The sequence below is a fragment of the Hevea brasiliensis genome, chromosome 12, assembly GCF_030052815.1.
Source record: "Hevea brasiliensis isolate MT/VB/25A 57/8 chromosome 12, ASM3005281v1, whole genome shotgun sequence".
Taxonomy (NCBI): domain Eukaryota; kingdom Viridiplantae; phylum Streptophyta; class Magnoliopsida; order Malpighiales; family Euphorbiaceae; genus Hevea; species Hevea brasiliensis.
The window spans coordinates 8,306,590-8,328,076 of NC_079504.1; the positions used below are offsets into that span (position 1 = coordinate 8,306,590).

At 34.1% G+C, this 21,487-nt stretch overlaps 1 protein-coding gene and 1 long non-coding RNA gene across 2 annotated transcripts; both read left to right on the top strand.

Annotated features, from left to right (window-relative positions):
• Positions 1–2,714: 2,714 nt before the first annotated feature.
• LOC110636711 (uncharacterized) lies at positions 2,715–3,520 on the top strand. Its single transcript, XM_021786529.2, has one exon. The coding sequence runs from the start codon at positions 2,784–2,786 to the stop codon at positions 3,282–3,284; it is 501 nt and encodes a 166-aa protein (XP_021642221.1). The 5' UTR covers positions 2,715–2,783; the 3' UTR covers positions 3,285–3,520.
• A 4,663-nt stretch (positions 3,521–8,183) lies between these two features.
• On the top strand, positions 8,184–9,850 carry LOC131171310 (uncharacterized). Its single transcript, XR_009141970.1, has 3 exons — positions 8,184–8,273; positions 9,016–9,072; positions 9,655–9,850. It is a non-coding gene; the product is annotated as an uncharacterized LOC131171310 (long non-coding RNA).
• Positions 9,851–21,487: the final 11,637 nt, after the last annotated feature.

Below are 21,487 nucleotides of genomic sequence, written 5' to 3' on the forward strand. Positions count from 1 at the left end.
TATTATAATAAAAAATATTTTTTTAAAAAAATAATTTTTATAAAAAATAATTTTTATATATAAATTATTTTTTACAAAATAAATAGACTCCTGCCCAGGCCGCTGGTTCCTGCCCAGGCGGAAACAGTGGCCAGGCCTAGGCTGAGACTCCTTGTAATAAAATTTGTTCCTGCGCTTCCATATAGCCCAACAATGACTGGCCACCTAACTCGTAATTTCATATGTAAATTGTATAGGCAGAGATGTGGCCAACCAATACAACCATGGAATAAGAGAGGATATAGTTTGGGTTTGGTATTAAACCCAGATTATTTTATGTAAATTAGGCAATCTCAGCGTGCTTACAAATAAATAAAATATTTTCAATTGATTCCACGTCCTTGCCATAAATATGTGCTCCATTGATGGAATAGCACTATAACAGCCACCCTCTAAAGAAAAGTGAGAATTTTAGGGGAAGCCTTTACCTCTACCTTCCATATTCGTTGTCATAGAGCTCAATTGAAACCAAATAAAGTAGATGGAAGGCTACAGGCTGAAGCAGAATCCTGGACGGAGCATAATTCATGATTTGCCACTTGGACTGTAAAATCCCTTCTTCTTCTTCGGGTTTTATTGTCGTGCATCCGGAGATGTTTGTTTCGGAAATATGAGTTTTGATGAGAAAATGGGTTTTTATGGGGAAACCATGATCCAAAAGTATGGAATTTTTCTTAGAAAATTCACGTGAAAATATTATAGATGAAGTTGTGTTGTTTGGAATTATGAGTTTTTATGGCTAATCATGATTTTTTTACCTTAAAATTCCTAGGCATTATGATAGCTAAATCGGTAATGAATATTACGATCTCACGTCACTAACAATTTAAGTTAATAAATTCCTATACTCTCTAAGGCAGTTTTCAAGAATGAGTTATAGTTAGATAGTTTATCCTCACGCGGTGAAACTTTAAGCTTCATGAGCTATTAGAATTAGAATGTTATCTTGAATGAGATTCTACCAGGGACAAAAGCTGCTTGATTAGGTGTAATATTTGTTTGCAGCTGACAAGTGACAACCATTCATCCAGTTGTGAAACATACACATTTGATGAATAATGCTGGTTTCTTGCCTTTTTTTATCAGAATCTCTTGATGAAATAATTATTCTATTTGGTGCTACGCATGAATCAAAATAAGCCTAATGCTAAGATATTTTTATTAAACAATACTGTACAGAATAACATTGACTTTCGAGGCAAGCCAGATTCATTTTCCTCTACAATCACTCGATGTTGGTGAGTGCTAGTATTGGAAAAAAATGTGCATAGCTGGATGTAACTCATAATCGTACTGGCAGAAGGTGAACATTTCTTTTTCATTTTCAATATACAATGCAATACCCACTTTCCAATGTCAGGGAACATTCATTCCTGTGTTCATACATAGTTTAACTTCATATGCCAAGCCTGCCCAGAGTCCTTAAATTTTTAATCTCCTGATCCTCAAAGTTTCAATTACAAAATGGAGGATTTGGGCTTCAAATTTTTTTTTTTTTTTTATCAGGGGAGAAATGGGGTTATTTTCAAAAAAACAAAATCTATAGGTGATGAGTGAGGCTGAAGTGAGGCCCCATAAGCATAAGCACTGCTCTGCACTGTCAAATGTCAAGCAGCAATGTTTCCGCGTACTAATAAAAACCCTGTCCAAGATCCGTAGACAAATAGTAGTTGTTTTGATCTTGAACATTATTATATCTCAACCAACCCTGCTTTCTTTGCTTAGCATTTTCTGGAAAAATATTGTATTGGTCACAAAGGAGCTGGTCCATGGAGCCGCATCTCCACTGGCACTTACAACTCACGAGTGAGAATTGGAGTGGAAATTTCCACAAAGTAGCCATGGCATTTTTCTCTGTTCTGTTTTAAAGCTGATTTCGTTGAACTCCTGCTCCCTCCAGTGTGTTAGTCTTTGTTCATCCTAAAACAAAAATACATTATCACATCAAAAAATTAAGAAAATGTTAATGGGAATGAAGTAATTTATTCTTTAGAGATTTTTATTTTAGTTCTTAAGTTTAATATAGTTATGATATCTGTTCTTTAGATTTTTTTTTTATTATTATTATATGTTCTAAACAAAACTATTATTTACCAGCTAATTAACCTATTAAAAAAATTTAAAATCATTAAATTAAATATTTATTTTAAATTTATAAATTTAATAAATATATTTTAATTAATTGTACATAAATTTAGATATAAATATTTATTTAGTTTAATAATTATTAAATTTATTTTTATATAAGATGAAGCTAATCTTAGATACACTCTTGTCTTCGTAAAAGCAGCATCCAAGAGAAGTACTGTTACAATGTTATAATTATATAATTAAATCGTTCTCCTTTCTATTTAAAAAAGAAAAAAAAGAAAGCACTCTTCTTTCATATAACACGGCGCCGTTCCCACTCTTTTAATTTTCTTTCCCCTCTAGTAGTGGCAAAGCAAAGCTGATTTTCCACGCCGCCCAGAACAGAATTCATCAAAAAGCAATTTTTCCATTCTATACCTCTCTCCACGCTAACGCATCACAGCCACCGCTTCACTGGACCCCACAAAACCCAAATCCAATCACAACCGTACATTTAGTCCTCACCAGCCACCTTTTCAATTTTAAAGACGACGAAGTCCCAAAGCAACCTTCCATGAACCATCGTGGAAAATGAAAACAAACACTTCCTTATGTAGCTAGCTTCTTCTATTTATATCCCACGCCCACTTCTTTATGTCGAATGAAATTCCAAAATGGGATATCCGAAGAGATCCAAGGAAGCTGTGCCTCGCTCTAGGCCTGACGGTAGGTGCAAGAAGCACCCAAAACACAAGCAGTCTCCTGGTGTTTGCTCCATTTGTTTAAGCGAAAAACTCTCTCAGCTCTCAACTTCCTGCAGCTCACGTACTACCTCTTCTTATAATGCAATGGATTCCGTTTCTTCTTCTTCATTATCTTCTTATTCCTCTTCCTCTTGCTCTTCTTCTTCGTCTCCATTGCATCTTTATCGATATGGAAGGGAGGGGAAGGGAGCTTTATCATTCTTGTTGAATGGCAAGAATGTGCTCACTAGGAGTAGATCATTGGTTTTTGCTCCAAGAACCAGAGGCAATAAAGACAGGATCAGTGATGATAAAAAGAAAGGTGGGATTTTGTCCAAGTTGCTACGTCCAAAAAATAAGACGATAGAGGAAGGTTTATCGCACTCTATGACTATGAGAGAAAGGGTGATGAGCATCACTAGGGTCAAGTAGTTCTTGAATTTTTTTTTTCCCTTACCACTTCTTTTCCACTTTTATTAGATTAGAATTTAGTTGTTGGATCAGTTTTACAACCAAAAAAAAAAAGATAGAAGAAATGAGTCAATGAAAGAATACGATAGATAAAGCAGAAAGATGAAGCATCATGTATTAATCTTGTATATGGAGAAAATTTTCAGTTCCTGTAATTGAGTAATTCTATTTGAACTAATGATATCAGTTAATCATAATCTCTTTTTTTTTTGGTAATTTTTTTCGTGCAATTCTGACAGAAATAGTTAAGGTTTTGTCTCTGTGCAATGAAAAGACAAAATTTCCATTTGCGAATAGCAGGGAAACATACTGGCATTTTAGGCTGTCACAGATTTTGAGGTCATGGCTAGCTAGCTAGTTTTCTGATTAATTTAGCTTCATCCCAGAAATTTCTTGAGATCACAAGTTGAATGTTCAACTGGGTTTACTTTGATTACGTCTTTTTTAGAGTCCTCAATCTCATTTTGAAAAGGCCACTTACGTGACAACTGGTATAGCTGAGTCAAGGTTCTGGGCAACTTCCTATCCTATGGGCTGAAATGTTCTTAACTGTTAAGCTGGCAAAAGAAAATTGGTAAACCAGTGGCCAAATCCCGGATCAAATTCTCGGCAATTTCTTCATGATTTAATTAATTGGAATTACTGATTAAAAATAATAAGCAAGATAGAAGTAATTAAATTCTTATTAGACCACAACATCCTATACTTAGTCTTCTTAAAGAACAACTTAATTACTCTTCTTGATTATTTTATACGAAATGTTACTTTCCACGTAAAGTCACTAGTGTAAAGTGTGGGATCAAACTTTTTGATATGGTCATGAGCCATCACAGCAATGGATGACCCCTCTTACAAGTTACACTATGGAAAAAGAAGAATCAACATTTTCCCAAAAATACAAATCCAAGGACAACTTTGTCTTGTCCAGTAAATAATCTATATATATATATATATATATATATATATATATATATATATATATATATATAAAGCAGAGCGATGCTCCTCTAGTACTGCTACATAGAATTCTAAAACTATTATATTTATATCACGCAGCAATATTTAAAATAGTCAAATTTTCTCCTGTGCTAAGTGACAATATTAAATTAAATTTATTATTAACAATATTTTCTCCTTTGGACATATGTCAATTATATTAAATTGAATTTATTGCTAGCAATTTTTTTCCTTATCTCATTTGTCAATTTAATTGATAGCAATTTTTTTTCCTTATTTAATTTTTAAGTTATAATCTAAATTTAACTTTTTATTGTCTAAATATACATAAAAAAGATCTTTAATATGTCTAAATACACATATTTCTTTTTTTATCAATATCAAAGTTCAATTTCTTGAGTATAAGAAATTAAGGAAATAATATTCTATTATCTATGATCCAAATTTTACCATTTGTAAATTGTAATGATTCTTCATACTTGAAGTGAGGCAAAGAAGTCACTCAGTTCATGTGTCTTCATTTGGAGGTTGTACTACAAACATATTATTAGATCAGCACTACAATATCAAATTTACTAATCAAACACTAGGAAGATCCATCGTAAGATTCACCTTAACAAATAAAACATGCATCCCATAGTATTAAAAATAAACAAATAAATAAATAAAGGCAATTTTCAAAAGAACAAGCAAAAAAAAAAACAATCTTCTTAATAAGGAATGTTTCCCATATTTTTTCAAAATAAATTTTAAATATTTTTCTTTTTAGAGAAATTAAGTAGAAAATCAACAATCCCAACAAAAAACAGATCATAGAATCGAGTGTAACCAAGTTAAATGAAAAAAAAAACATAACAAAATTACCATAAAGAGTGGCAGAAGAAGTGAGAATCAAAAAAGAATCACAATGAGAATTGTTATTTTAAAGCAAAACACTAATAAAATGAAGGATAAGAAGAAAAGAATGGTAACTACAAAAAAAACTATGCCTTGAAAGTTTAATCTTTTCAGCATTTTTCTAAAACGTTAAAATATATAATTATTATATAACTTCTAAATTTAAATATCTTTAAATTTAAAAAAAATAAAAGAACAATATTAAATTTTATTTATATTTCCTAAATAATTTTAATTAAATTTAATTTTCTTTAAAATATATGTTCTAAATTAGAACAAAGAATTAAGGATATTTGAATATTTGTGAGAAATTAATAATTGAATTTTTTTAAAAAGATGTCTAATTATTAAAGGTTATTTAAAAAAAAGATCAAAATTAAATTTTATCTATATTTCCTAAATAGTTGTAATATATAATTATTATATAATCTAATTTTCTAAATACAATTCTTGATTAATATGATCTTTCAAATTTAAATAACGAAAAATTATTAATTACTATAATTAGATTTAATTTCCTTTAAAATATCTGTTTAAAATTAAAACTAAGAATCATGATATATTTGAATTTTTTTTTTAAATTAATGATAAAAATTTTTATTATGTGTAATTTTCTTTAAAATATATGCTTTAAATTAAAATTAGGAATTAAGAGATATTTGAATTCTTATGAGAAATTAATGATTGAAATTTTAAAGGTAATTAATATTCAATTTAAAAAAAATGAAAGGTCAACATTAAATTTTATTTATATTTCCTAAATAGTTTTAATTAAATTTAATTTCCTTTAAAATATATACTCTAAATTAGGACCAAAATTCTTAGTGATTAAGATATATATATATATATATATATATATATATAACCCAACCGCAAGTGCACTGGTCGTACAAGTAATATAGAAAAGATATCATTCCCACGAAAAGTTGTGTTAATGATTGAATTTTTGATATAAAAGTTGACTAATTTGAACTAATTTTGAAATTCAAGTAATAGATTGATAGAAATTGAGGTGTAAAATCTATATATGCAAAATTAATAATCTAATTACCAATATGAAGATTCAACTAAATTTTGCGGTAAATTAAAATAAGCAAATTGAAATATAGCAAGAATTAAAATGACAAGCAATTAAATTCAATTAGAAATTAACAATGATAAAAGGGCGATTTCAGAGTTTGGAAATTCATATTCAAGCTATTTTGGGATTTTTAAATTGGTTTTCCAATCTTATGAAAATTATGAGTTTTAAGGAGATTAATTCTTAAATCCTTTGAATACTATTTCGAGTGAGACAAAGAGTACCTTAATTAACCTAATCCTACTTTCATGGAGTTAAAATTAATCAAGACCCATTAGGTTCCTTAATTAATCTGTAAATCCTCTTAATCCTTAGTTTATTTCTAGATCTAAGTTAATTAAGTCTAATTTCTTGATTATCTATCACAGGGTTTTCTCCTTTCGGTGCTTCAACCATGGATTAAGAATAATACTTAATGGGATCCTACACTTAGCATGTCATTAAGCACACAATAAATAGATAAAACCTCATTAAAACCACAAAATATGGATTACCCAGTCAAAATCTACAAAATACCTCAAATATTACATCCCAACTCCAGAATCTATGAAAAACTACTCACTATCTATAATAATTATAAGAAAATCTGAGTGAATATGGAAATAAAGCTTGAAACTATGCTAAGAACTAAGAAACTCAATATAAGAAAGGTAGAAAATGGTTAAGAAAAGAAGAAAGCTCCAAATCTGGTTCAGAAATGAGAAGTGACATTTCCACTGCTCTGTTTTTCTGACTCTTCCTCTGCTGCTATTCTTTCCTTCTTTTTTTCTCCCCTTTATGAAATGAGATAAGAACATATTTATATCATTCTGACAAGTAGCCCTAAAATGGTGTGTTTGAGGTGAAGTTCACATGAGAGAATCTTTTTGCCAGCTCATTATGAAGAGTTGTACAAGTTATGCAAGCTTCTTATACAGGTTCCATACAAAATTGGTGGCTTCAAGTGCTTCCCGTGATGTTGCATAAGCTATGCAGGTTGGTTGCACAATTTTTTTCAAGTTTTGGAGTCCTCTATGAAACTGCATAAGTAGACTGTATAAGTTATACAGGCTCTTATGCAATTTTCAGTAGGTTTAGGGGCTCTCTTCGTGAAGCTGCATAAGCAAGAAATGGATCTGCATAATTTATGCAGTAGCTTATGCAAGTTTCGGCCAAGGTAATTATCTCCTCCGTGAAGTTGCATAAGCAAAGTGCGAGAATGCATAATTTATGCAGTTTTCCGTGAAGCTACATAAGCAGGGCGTAAACTTGCATAAGTCATGCAGGTAAGTTATGCAGATTTCGGCAGGTTTAATAATTTACTTCTTCTCCCTGTGCAAAACTGCACATCTTGTGTAACAACCCAGAAAATTTAAAAAAAAAAAAAATGAAAAATGGGATTGGCGTGTGACAGTGGGTTTCCCACTGTCACAGCAGCCTTTTATTAAAAAAAAAAAAAAAAAAGTTTCAAAAATCGGGAGGAGGAAAACCCCCCCCCCCCCCCATTTCTCTTCTTTCCCTCTCCTTCCCTTTCTTCTTCTTCTTCCTTTCTCCGGTGACCGGCCGGCGACCCTCCGGCGACGTCCAAGACCACCAGAAACGGCGGCAAGAGAGGAAGAGGAGAGAGAAAACGCGCGCGATGGGCGGCTTTCGGCGATTTCGGCCGTCCGACGTCCGATCGAGGCGATTCCGGTGGCGTTGGAAAGCTTGTTCCGAGAGCTTTCTTTTGACACCAATTTTGAAGCAAATGGAGGTCGGATGAGTGAGATATGGAGGAGAGAAGTTTCGGGTTTTTCAAGCTTTTTCGTCAGATCTACGACAATCCGACCGTTGGATCGACGATCCGAGACCACATATGGACTGAGGAAGAGGAGAGGAACATGGTGGTATGATCAGATCCGGCAAATGTCGCCGGTGACGGCGTGCCGCCACCGTCTTGCGATAGTGCGGTGGCTCCGGTGAGCTATGGAGATGGTTCAACTTCCAGAGGCTTCCTCATAAATTTTTGGAATTTTTGAGACACAGATAAACTTCGGGTAAGACAATTTTTATTATTTCTCTGTGTGTGGAGCATAAATACAGTGTTTCTTAAACAGGAAAAATTGGAGAAAAACTCTAAGAAAAATATATGATGAAAGTAAAATTATTTGGAGATATTCTATGGTGTTAGTTGAATTTTTGGGTGATCGTAGAATATTTATGAGAAATATGGATGGATTTTAGTTAGATTTTTAGCATATAGGCATATAAGATTGTTTGAAATTAAGATGTTTAAATTTTATATAATTGGTTGAAGCTTGAGGATGGAGGTTTAAATATGTGAATATTAAATTGGGTTGAATTAAGAATATGTTAGCTGTTGGAAACTTATGGAATTGAGTAAAATTCTTGAATAAAATATTCATGGGTGACTAGAAAATTACAATTCATTTTGCAATAGCCTTATAATATTATTAAGGACCGCAGGGCAAAATTTTAGAATTTTTAGAGCTTGTTTAAGTGGATTTTTGAAAATGTCAATTATAGGGACTAAAACGTAATTTTTGAGATTTTGAGTATTGTCTGATTTGGAGGGCCCAGGAGGGGCCATGTGATATTGATGAGATGTGGTTGTGGAAATTGAGAATTTAGAAGTGCTATTTGAGCCTTTTTGCAGGTTGGGTAGGTCCCAGGTACAGGGGAAACTCTGCCGGATTTTCGGCATGAATTAGACTGTCTATTGCCTCTTTAGAGTTTTATCTTAACTTAGTACTAATAAATTTATAATTTAATTATTAGGTGATCGAGGTCAGCTATTTTTCTGCATCCAGCAGCCACAATAGTCATCGGTGTACTGTGAGTAAAATATTAATTTTAATTGTAATTTCACTATTATTATTATATGTTCAAGCATGCCCATGCATCACTTATATGCATATAATTATGTAGTTAAACTCTAGGCACGATTTATGTTGCATTGATAACTGTTAAAGTGCCATGAATGTTGTTGCGGTAATTTGGAGCAGTGTGCGTGCGTTGGCATGCGTGTGATGTGGTGTGGACTATGGATAGGACGGGTAGTCACGGCTTGAGTTCTTCGCTGGGACCCAATCCTTCGAGGGGTAGTCACGGCTTGAGTTCTTCGCTGGGACCCTCGATTTGGTTATTAAGTGGAAGTCCGAGCTGAGTTCTTCGCTGGCACCAGGTTGGATTTAAGAGAGCTGTATAGGGGATCAGCTCCCATATGTTATGATTGATACTACAGGGTGTGTGAGTGCTCCAAATTACCTTTTTGATATTATGATGTGAAAATGATGTTGATGTTGCATTTCACTCTACAGGGTGCATTAGTTTTAGATAGTTATAGAGATTATGGTTAAAATTGATATTTTACTCTCTGAGTCGAACGCTCACTTCTGTTCACCACATTTTTTCCAGGCTACAGGAGGAGACATTTTTCGGAATAACCTGTCCCTTTCCTCTCAGGTTATGAAAAGATTACTTAATTGTATTATTATTCTCTAAATTTGTAATTTAGGAATCCGCATGTGCTAGTAGTAGCATTAAGTCTGTCAGGGACTGTATGAATTCAAGTTTGCATATTAATAAATGAAAAGAAAAAAAAATTTTATGAGTTTTAAATGGTTATGAATGAGGTTGTTGGGTTGAGCTGGGCTCCCCAAATTTTTGTTTCTGATAATTTCTGGGCTAAGTTGGCCCGAAATATAATTATAACAGTTTAATTTAAATTATTTTATTTGCATATTGGGCCTAAATTGTGGGTCTGGTTATGGATTTGAGGAATAGTTAGGCTTACTACGGGCCTCGGGGGCTTTAAGCTGGCCCAGGTCCTAGTGCCGGTCCGGCCCATAGGTTGGGTCATGACAAAGTTGGTATCAGAGCTTAGGCTCTAGATTCATGGGAAATAATATAATTGGGAGTGTAAAAGGAGTCTTGTTAGGATGTTACATGCGGAGTATAGGATTCTGTTTCGTCTTTTTCTGTAATTCTTTGTTTCTAGATTCTGCGTTATACCTCGGGAAATATAAAAGTTCCTCATTTAGCGTCTTGATTTTCGTGGAGTACATAGAAATGTGAAATAGAGTTAGCAACAGGTTGAGGTCTATCATGAGGATACGTACTCCAAGAAATGCTATGTTTTTATCAGTATGGGTTTAAATGGTGTGCCCATTTCGTGCAAGGCACGAGTACATAAATGTGAGTCTTGAAAGTACAGTTGCCCTAGATAAGGATGAGGATACCACTGCTGGCAGTCATCAGTGGATGACCCAGTCAGAGTAAGTTTATGATAATAGAAGATTCAAGAGAGATAAGAGATTAAGAGACCTAGTTGGTCAGGACGTATCGTAGTAACTATATAATGTTCTCGATGTCTGCTCTGTAAGCTGCAGATTACAGTACCGACATGAGATTATTGTGTAGAGCTGCGTACTTCCCTGTAGTGCTTATGATGAGGATGTTGCAGGCAGTCTCTGTTTTGGTACAGTAATACCAGAACAGAGTTCTATATCTGCAGAGGAGTTGGAAACTCTTGATTAGGGGTCTAGAGTTAGAATATTGAAAGGTCACAGTTGGGTGATAACTAGAGTCAGTGACTCAGTTACCCCAGCATGAGCTAGAGTTACAGTAAAAGTTGCCATCAGACCAGAGGTTTCGGACTAGTTGCAAAGTAAAGGTGACACCTATAGAGTGAGACCGTCTAGTATTCGGTATGGAATTTTGGATGGTTGTTGCAGAACGATAGACGTTTTGCTTAGAACTTAGTGAGAATAGTATACCTTGTGTGTATCAGTATGGAATAAAGTACAACCCTACTACCTAGAGAAGGTCGAAACTATGAATTGATGATTTACAAAGCTATGATATGATGAGAGAGACATTAATTTGACATGGTTTGGGCAAGGTGGTAAATGTAGTACCTTTGTTGCAGCAAGTTAGGATATAGTCCTATCTTTTCAGAATGGATCAAAGGTTATTATTGATAATGATGACTTATGGAATAGTGTCCCAGATGGGACTGTAGAGTGTGGTAGAGAGTAGTTGGCCCGGGTATCCTGCAGAGGATACAAGTTTCATTATAGGAATCATATATAATCAGATCACAATGGATGTAAATCCTTTGAATTGGATGACGGGTTTGGGTGCCCGGAATCTTAAGTTTTGGCTAATTGAGTAAACATGGAAAATAATAATAATGATAATAACATTTACAAATAAATAAAATTGCTGCAGAATCAGTTCTCGAGGTAGTAAGGGTATTATGTAAGCTAAAGGATAAGAATAGAAATCATACAATAAAAGTATGACTGTAATTTCCTGAGTTTCCTTCTAACTTTATATTGTTCAAAACAATAGTATAATCTAATTATAACAATGTTAATAGAAATAAATTAGCGAAGATAAGTTATAAAAGGCCAATGGATAGAGAAAGTGCAGGATGAAGGTTTGGACAATTGATTGCAAATGCAATATAATCTAAATGCCAGTGGAAGTACTAGCTAGAGTGGTCAAAGGACCAAATCTGAGTAGCACAGATATGTGATAACGCGGTAGAGACTCTGAAAGATATAGTTAACAGGTACAGCTGTCATGTTAGGAAGAAGAATGGAACCAGGGATAGAATAGTTAAGTTCTATTTTGGGTAAGACAAAAGAAATAAATGAAAGGACAATCTGAAGGGCGCATAATAAAAGGAACAAAGTTAAGATATAGGGTAAGCTAATTGTTATTATTGGCAAGGTGAATGACAAGGATGGAGAACTCAAAATGGGACCATATTAGTGAGAATAGTGATAGAGGTGTGGAATCTAGTAATGTGATACTCATAGCATGATGTAGTTGAGATTGTGATAGGGGCTAAAATATAAAGCTTGGAGTTACATGATTGGATCATACTTTATTTATTCCCTATTTCTAAAGTGAAGTGGATAGTGATGGGGCAAGATTCTTTTAACTTGTTAACAGTATCAAAAAGATTAGGCGAGGAATACAATAATAATGAGCAAAAAGTAGACGGTATGCGATGATATTGCGGACTATCTAATTAGGCAGAGAAAAAGAAGTTAGTAAGTAGTAAGTTGAATAAAAGTTAATCTAAGGGATCGAATAGGTATGATGAGTGGAAAGAATTATAGACAATGACACATAGGTTTTAGGTTAAACTTTTGAAATAGTGAGAAGATAGTAGAAGTTCATTATGAATGTCAGGCAAGCATTGTTAGTGTGATCAACAGAATCACTTTGCAGTGAAGCAATGATGGCAGAACAACAGTAGGGGTAGAACGAGAAGTGACAAGTATGGGTGGTTATAAATCACTAGAAAGTTCAAGCATCAAATTAATGACCATAGATAAGGGTGGAATTAGTGTTGGAAGAATCTATTAGTAAGAGAAATCTTTCAGGATTCAACAAGGGTTAAGGGCACAATATAAACGATGATAGATATGAATCATAGGTCGAGTATAAGTAAAGTTAATAAATTATAAAATATTATGTCAGGAAGGACGATTGTACAGTAAAGGGTTCATGCACATGATACCTTATAGGTAGAGCACAATTGTGCTAGGAGATGATGAAATTTGAAGAGAAAGACTAAGAAACATAGGTTAAACGTTATTATATGGACAATCGGGCATAGTTGAATATAAAGGATATTTTTCTTTCTTTTTAAGTTTAGTTCGTGTTTTTGATTCCAGAGCGTTATATAAGGAGCAGAGACTGAGGCAAGGAGACCTAGTTATTTGAGATTTTGATAGGCACCAATTCATATACAATTTCCTGATATGAGAATGACAGTAAGTGCATACCTAGTGTTAAGTATGAAAGGACGATCAGAGTAATGACAGGAGTTAAATTGAGTTAGCTACTAAGGCTTGCGACTGTTTTAAACTATGAGCTAGATGAAGTACTATTTATGGATGAGTTTCAATAGATGAAATTGTTGCTGATGGGTAATTTGAGGTTGAAGTTTAGAAAGCTATGGGCAGTATATATGATTATATTAAGGAGAATGAACACGTGAAGTATCTTGTTTGGAATTAAGGCATGACACATATTTCCTACAGCCGTGTTAGTTCAGATGGAACTTATAGTTTATGGGGCTCATATTCATCCAGGATAAGCAATTTCCTACTAAGGCTGGTAGGGAATGATAATGTTCTGATAGTTAAGTTGGAAAAAAGGGGGTACAAAAAAAAAAATTCTCTATGGGTAATTATAAGTGTTACATAAGGTGAAGAATGTGCTGGTAGGAGTAAATCATAGGGTTAGAATTCTCGAAGTAATGAAACTAGTAATCAAGATAAGACTAAGAAATAAAAAGAAAGTTAAAGTTGATAATGGGATAGACATCTTTGAAGGAAAAGGTGTAAGGATGAGATAGGACTAAAAATTAAGGAATAAGTACAGCAGGTTGAAAAGATATCAACAATACCAAAAATAGGAAAAGGGAAGTGGATAAGATGCAAAGGACACGAAGAAAGCTCGAAAGAGCCAGTTATAATGATGAGGATAAGGAGGAATAGGTATGCTAGGAACACACTAAGGGATGTTTAAAATAAGTTATTATGAGATGATAGATTAAAGGAGTAGTAGAGCCTCGATCTGAGTGCCAATGTGTCAGAAGTAGGCCAGATACTAAGAAGCTATAGGAAGAAGTCTAAATATTTCCATTCTAGAGAAGGAGTGAGAATTGATAAAGTCGCATGGATTGAGTTGTCGGGGAATATAAATACTTTTGCTACCTAGAAGGAGAGACCCAGTCCACTTTCCAATATTGATAAATGATACACTTGGCCCTTGGAGGGGACTCTACCTGACTAGTTACATAAGATGGACAGAGGTTGGTCTAAGTACCTTAGTAATGACACAAAAGAGATTAAAAATTTGGAGTATTATGGGAGTGAGAAGATTTATAGGTGTTGACCACTAAGGTCATAAGAAGAGTGAAGATCTCGAACAAAATGCCTAGATTAGGTGCTACAGGAAAGCTACTCATAGGATACCATGGAATAAGGAACATAAGTTATGTCATTGGGGAAACAGAAATTATTAAAACAAAGGAATGATGACTGAAGTCACCAAGAGACATGTTGAGGCGTAATAAAAGTGAGGTAAGCACCAAAGTCGATTGAAGTTATGAGACATCAAGTCAAGAACAGTTAAGTGTAGCAAATACCTGAAGTGTCAGAAGAATGGTCAATGAATAGCCAAGAGATAAGAGCATCTCTAGAAAGAGATCATGATAAATAGGACATTATAGTAGAATCAGAGAACAGTAGAATGTCATATATAATATACGAAGAGTTCGAAGAATAAATGTTTTACCAATATCTGCATAGCTGGAGGAGTAATGATTGCACTTATTTCGATAATATTCTTTTCCATATCTCTTGTTTATTCGAAAATTCGAGGACGAATTTTTCTTAAGGGGGGAAGAATGTAACAACCCAGAAAATTTAAAAAAAAAAAAAAATGAAAAATGGGATTGGCGTGTGACAGTAGGTTTCCCACTATCACAGCAGCCTTTTATTAATTTATTAAAAAAAAAAAAAGTTTCAAAAATCGGGAGGAGGAAAACCCCCCCCCATTTCTCTTCTTTCCCTCTCCTTCCCTTTCTTCTTCTTCTTCCTTTCTCCGGTGACCGGCCGGCGACGTTCCAAGCAGCTCCCCACCGGCCGGCGACCCTCCGGCGACGTCCAGGACCACCAGAAACGGCGGCAAGAGAGGAAGAGGAGAGAGAAAACGCGCGCACAGTGGGCAGCGGCTTTCCGGCGCGATTTCGGCTTCGTCCGACGTCCGATCGAGGCGATTCCGGTGGCGTTGGAAAGCTTGTTCCAAGAGCTTTCTTTTGACACCAATTTTGAAGCAAATGGAGGTCGGATGAGTGAGATATGGAGGAGAGAAGTTTCGGGTTTTTCAAGCTTTTTCGTCAGATCTACGACGATCCGACCGTTGGATCGACGATCCGAGACCACATATGGACTGAGGAAGAGGAGAGGAACATGGTGGTATGATCAGATCCGGCAAATGTCGCGGTGATCGCCACCACGTCGTGCGCGGTGGTGCCGGCGGTGGCTCCGGTGAGCTATGGAGATGGTTCAACTTCCAGAGGCTTCCTCATAAATTTTTGAAATTTTTGAGACACAGATAAACTTCGGGTAAGACAATTTTTATTATTTCTCTGTCTGTGGAGCATAAATACAGTGTTTCTTAAACAGGAAAAATTGGAGAAAAATTCTAAGAAAAATATATGATGAAAGTAAAATTATTTGGAGATATTCTATGGTGTTAGTTGAATTTTTGGGTGATCGTAGAATATTTTTGAGAAATATGGATGGATTTTAGTTAGATTTTTAGCATATAGGCATATAAGATTGTTTGAAATTAAGATGTTTAAATTTTATATAATTGGTTGAAGCTTGAGGATGGAGGTTTAAATATGTGAATATTAAATTGGGTTGAATTAAGAATATGTTAGCTGTTGGAAACTTATGGAATTGAGTAAAATTCTTGAATAAAATATTCATGGGTGACTAGAAAATTACAATTCATTTTGCAATAGCCTTATAATATTATTAAGGATCGCGGGGCAAAATTTTAGAATTTTTAGAGCTTGTTTAAGTGGATTTTTGAAAATGTCAATTATAGGGACTAAAACGTAATTTTTGAGATTTTGAGTATTGTCTGATTTGGAGGGCCCAGGAGGGGCCATGTGATATTGATGAGATGTGGTTGTGGAAATTGAGAATTTAGAAGTGCTATTTGAGCCTTTTTGCAGGTTGGGTAGGTCCCAGGTACAGGGGAAACTCTGCCGGATTTTCGGCATGAATTAGGCTGTCTATTGCCTCTTTAGAGTTTTATCTTAACTTAGTACTAATAAATTTATAATTTAATTATTAGGTGATCGAGGTCAGCTATTTTTCTGCATCTAGCAGCCACAATAGTCATCGGTGTACTGTGAGTAAAATATTAATTTTAATTGTAATTTCACTATTATTATTATATGTTCAAGTATGCCCATGCATCACTTATATGCATATAATTATGTAGTTAAACTCTAGGCACGATTTATGTTGCATTGATAACTGTTAAAGTGCCATGAATGTTGTTGCGGTAATTTGGAGCAGTGTGCGTGCGTTGGCGTGCGTGTGATGTGGTGTGGACTATGGATAGGACGGGTAGTCACGGCTTGAGCTCTTCGCTGGGACCCGATCCTTCGAGGGGTAGTCACGGCTTGAGTTCTTCGCTGGGACCCTCGATTTGGTTATTAAGTGGAAGTCCGAGCTGAGTTCTTCGCTGGCACCAGGTTAGATTTAAGAGAGCTGTATAGGGGATCAGCTCCCATATGTTATGATTGATACTACAGGGTGTGTGAGTGCTCCAAATTACCTTTTTGATGTTATGATGTGAAAATGATGTTGATGTTGCATTTCACTCTACAGGGTGCATTAGTTTTAGATAGTTATAGAGATTATGGTTAAAATTGATATTTTACTCTCTGAGTCGAACGCTCACTCCTGTTCACCACATTTTTCCAGGCTACAGGAGGAGACATTTTTCAGAATAACCTGTCCCTTTCCTCTCAGGTTATGAAAAGATTACTTAATTGTATTATTATTCTCTAAATTTGTAATTTAGGACTCCGCATGTGCTAGTAGTAGCATTAAGTCTGTCAGGGACTGTATGAATTCAAGTTTGCGTATTAATAAATGAAAAGAAAAAAAAATTTTATGAGTTTTAAATGGTTATGAATGAGGTAACAGGGTTGAGCTGGGCTCCCCAAATTTTTATTTCTGATAATTTCTGGGCTAAGTTGGCCCGAAATATAATTATAACAGTTTAATTTAAATTATTTTATTTGCATATTGGGCCTAAATTGTGGGTCTGGTTATGGATTTGAGGAATAGTTAGGCTTACTACGGGCCTCGGGGGCTTTAAGCTGGCCCAGGTCCTAGTGCCGGTCCGGCCCATAGGTTGGGTTGTGACATCTTGTGCAGCAGGTTATGCACATTTCGTCTATTTTGCATTCTTCAACTTTCAAGCTTTGTTTTTGATATCTTTGGCTATAGGAATCACTCCTCATTAGCATAATTTCTTTTTAGTCCCTTAAAAATACCATTTTACCTATAAAACAAAGCAAAATTACAAATTAACCCAAAAATTGACAATCATGAAAAACTATCTAAATAACTAATAAAATTAGCTAAAAGTGACTAACAAATAAATGAAATGGTCATGAAATCTAACCTAAATGACTATACAAAATGCATGTATCAAATATGTAATACCCCTATTTGTATAGCCTAATATATTTTACTATTCCGGTGGCCGGTGTCGATCCGGACAATTAAGAGGATTAGAACCACAATTAAGACAACTAGATAAGCCCTTAACACAAATAATTAGTAATTGTCAATTAGTTAAGTATAAATAAGAAAAATAGAATATAAGAAGTTAAACGAGCCAAGAGTCACAGCAATGGGTAACCTTCTCGGGAAGGATTGCGAAGTCGATTTAAACTCAAATTTCAAACCGTAAAAAATGACGCTGCGGTCCTTAGGACTATTGCGAATACAGTGGAAAAGAGAAAATCATGAAAAAGAATTGTTAAGCCAGTCAAATAATTAGGTCAGGGATCTAGAAGAAATATTGAATTATTTATAAACCGGGTCGAACCGGCGATGGGTAATTTGATCAATTGACCCCGAGAGCTAACTCCTGACCTAACTGTCAAATAAAATCGGAGAAAAGAAAATTTCGGAATCAGAAATTAAATTAAAAAACTAATGGAAAAATAAATAGAAAAAAAAAAGAAAAAGGAAGAGTGAAAAGTGATGACATCATGCATGACATCATGCATGATGCAATAAACACTAATTAAAAAAAAAATAAAATATAGAGAATTAGTGGTCTTCCATAAGGATAAATACATGAAAGAAAAAGAAAAGAAAAGAAAAGAAAAGAAAAAAAAAAGGGGGAAAGTCTTCTTCATTCCCGTCCACTTCTCTCTCTCTCTCTCTCTCTCTCAAAGCTCTCTCACCCTTGAAACTCCATGGAAGCTCATTTTGAGCTTGATCAAACCCTAAATCCCACCATAGAAAATTTAAACTTCCATCATTATATCTTGAATTCAAGCTTTGATAGAGAACTGGACAACAAAAAGAAGAAGAAAGGAAGAAGTCTTGAAGAGGTGAAAATTCAAAGTGAGGTTAGTAAGTTAAACTTTTAATTTCTAGTTAAATGCATGCTTAGTTACTTAAAGTAACTTAGAAATTAAAGAAATGAAATAAAAATAATTGTGAGGGACCAAACCTTAATTTCAGCCAGCTAGGGTTTTGATGTGTGTATGCATGAATTTGATTGAATTCAAAGTGTAGGTAAGTTGGTATGAGTATGGAAGTGATGTTGGTATGTATTGTAGTAGTTGAATGTAACAAATTGGGAATTAGGGTTTGGCACCTAGGGTTTGGAAGACAAAAATTGGAGAAGTGGTCAAATGGTATGTTTGACCTTGTTTGAGGTGAAAAATGGTTATTTGTGACCAATTGAGATAGGTTGGAATTGTTAGAATTAAGTTTAAATTCGGAGTGATTAGGGTCATGCTGCAGGTAGCAGGACCAAGGTCTCTTTCAGGGACCAAAATTGAAAATTTACGAGCCCAATTGGTGTAAGGCTAATTGGGAATGAAACTAGACACAAAATTACACATTTTTCATTTAGGAATCAAGCCTAAAAAGTGACCATAGCATAGTGAACAAATTGACCAAATCCGGACTTAGGTATTATGCCCTGTACAAAATGACCAAATGAACAGTATGGCCATAACTTGGGCTAGGTAGATCTAAATGACTTAAAAATTTACCAGTAGAAAGCTGAGATATAGACCTACAACTTTTATGAAGAACATAAACCCAAATTATGCCCTTAACCAAGTCATTTAGCTACCCAAAATTGGTGACCTAAAACTGCCAAAACCAGAATTTGCTCAGAAAATCTGGGTTAAGTCCAATCTGGCAGTCATGATTCAAATGGCTATAACTTGAGCTACGAAACTCCAATTGGAGTGATTCAAAAAGGAGAATAAATTTAAGACAATAAGGAACAATTTCTATGAAGAAAACTTAGCCAAATTCTAACAGCAAAATGACCAATGGAACAGTGCAATATAAGACACCAAAGTTAAAAATTTAAAAATTTTCCTAAAAAAATTAAGTTTTGATAAAATAACCAAAACCAATAAAATTAGTGACCAAAATGTGGTATGTGGGTGAAATTGGAATTCTCATACCTATTAAGCCTTAGAAAATCAATAAATTGACTTGAATAGTGTAGTGAATAGTAACCCCGAAACACAAATTTTAAAGAACATCAAGTTTAGCATATTAAAGCTAGGTATAAGTAGTTTTGAATTTATTTTTGGAATTTTGATAAGTTGTAATACTGAAACACTGTAAAACTGTGTGTTTCAGTGGAAAAGAATACCGGGAAAGAACCCGAGGAATCGAGTCAAGGCCAAGAGGTGACTCACTTAAGGTTTGTGCACAACATCAATATGTTTTAAAAATTCATTTACAAAGTGCATAAAAATGTGTATTATGCTTTTACTTTGAATTGTTGGAAGTTTTTTTGTATATGTTTGAAATGGAAATAAATGTTTAGTAAATTGTTAAGATAAGTTTTGAAACCACAGTGTCATGACTATATATTTGAACACCTCACTAGCATGACTAGTGGAGGAAATCAGTTCCGAATTTTGATTCCTTCTCTGGCTGAAGTGTTGAGGTGTATGCCAGTAGAAGAAGAAAAAGAATGGGTTCCCATATATTTGAGCTAACTAGCCTTGTGATGTGACTTCTCCTTAGCCTCTGGCTATTGAGATTATATTTGTTTCGAATGGCATGATATAACTGTGTGTTTTTATGAAATTTTTTTTGAGACTTTTGAAAGGAAATTGTTTGGATTAAAATTTTATAAGTCATGTTTTGAATGTACTGCTCATGTTCAATTTAAATTTTGAATAAATATGATTTAAATTCCGCATAAAGATTATTTTAGTATGTTGTGCACCAATGAGTCTTAGTACTCAGCGATGGCTGTTATTGCTGTCGTAGATATAGAGACTAGAGGAGCAGCAGAGTAAGCTGCTGAGGATTGAGGAGCTACCTGCCTTGAAGTCTATCTGGTATATTTTATACCATGATTGTAAAAAATTTATTTTGATGTATATAATGTATGTTGATGTATGGACATGTAAAATTGGTTATGAGCAGTTGTATAAAGCTTGTAATAAATTTTGGTTTGGATTTCTTTTAATGTAAATTTTTGTAATGATGTATATAAATTGTTTTATCTTTAATGAAATATGAATGAAAGTATTTTGTTTTAATCTGAATAGAATTGATTAATAGTATTTTGATGATTGTTGAATTTTGAAAATTGAGAAATAATGTTGAAAATTGTTGGGATTGGTTGTGGCATTGATGAAGTAGTTGAGATAAATCATAGGAAGTGCTTTTTTTATAGGTATTTGAAGAACTATTTTCTCAAAATACAGATGGCACTTTACCGAAATTTTTATAAAATTTGCGGAAAAATAAAATGGGATAAAAATTTTTACTAGTTTTAAACCTTCGAATAAATGATTTTAATATCTATTAGAAAATGCTCACTACTTATAAAAGTAAGAAAATTGTTTTAAAATCCCTTGTAGGGTACTTAATGAGTTATCGGTAGGTGAAGTTCGGTAGTTCATTAGATATTCTATGGGATCATATTATACCTTACAGAGGGGTAAGGTGTGATAAAAAACCTCCAAACTCAAATCTTTGCTTGTCCTCAAGCAAACTTTAAAATATAATATAATTTTAAGGGTGCCTTGCCCAAAGAGCTATGAAAATCACCTATTAAAGTAACTTGACATACCTTTAGCCATACCAACAATTCATGTGACACCCCTTACCTGACTATAGTGTAGCTAAGCAAGTTATGCCACTCAGTGTGCCGGAGCACCAATTCATAGTTCTATTACAATTTATCCCTTTTAAATCATTTGTTTTCAATTTTTAATAAATCTAAATTTTTACGCAATTTTTATAGAAAATCCGGCAGAGTGCCGGCTGTAAATTGGAAAAACAGTTCTTCTGAACCTGTTTAAAAACACTTCCAATAATTTCCAATCATTCACAAACTCCATTTGTATCACATCAATTTACAACAATTTCTTAACAATTCCTCTATTTGTCATTCATTT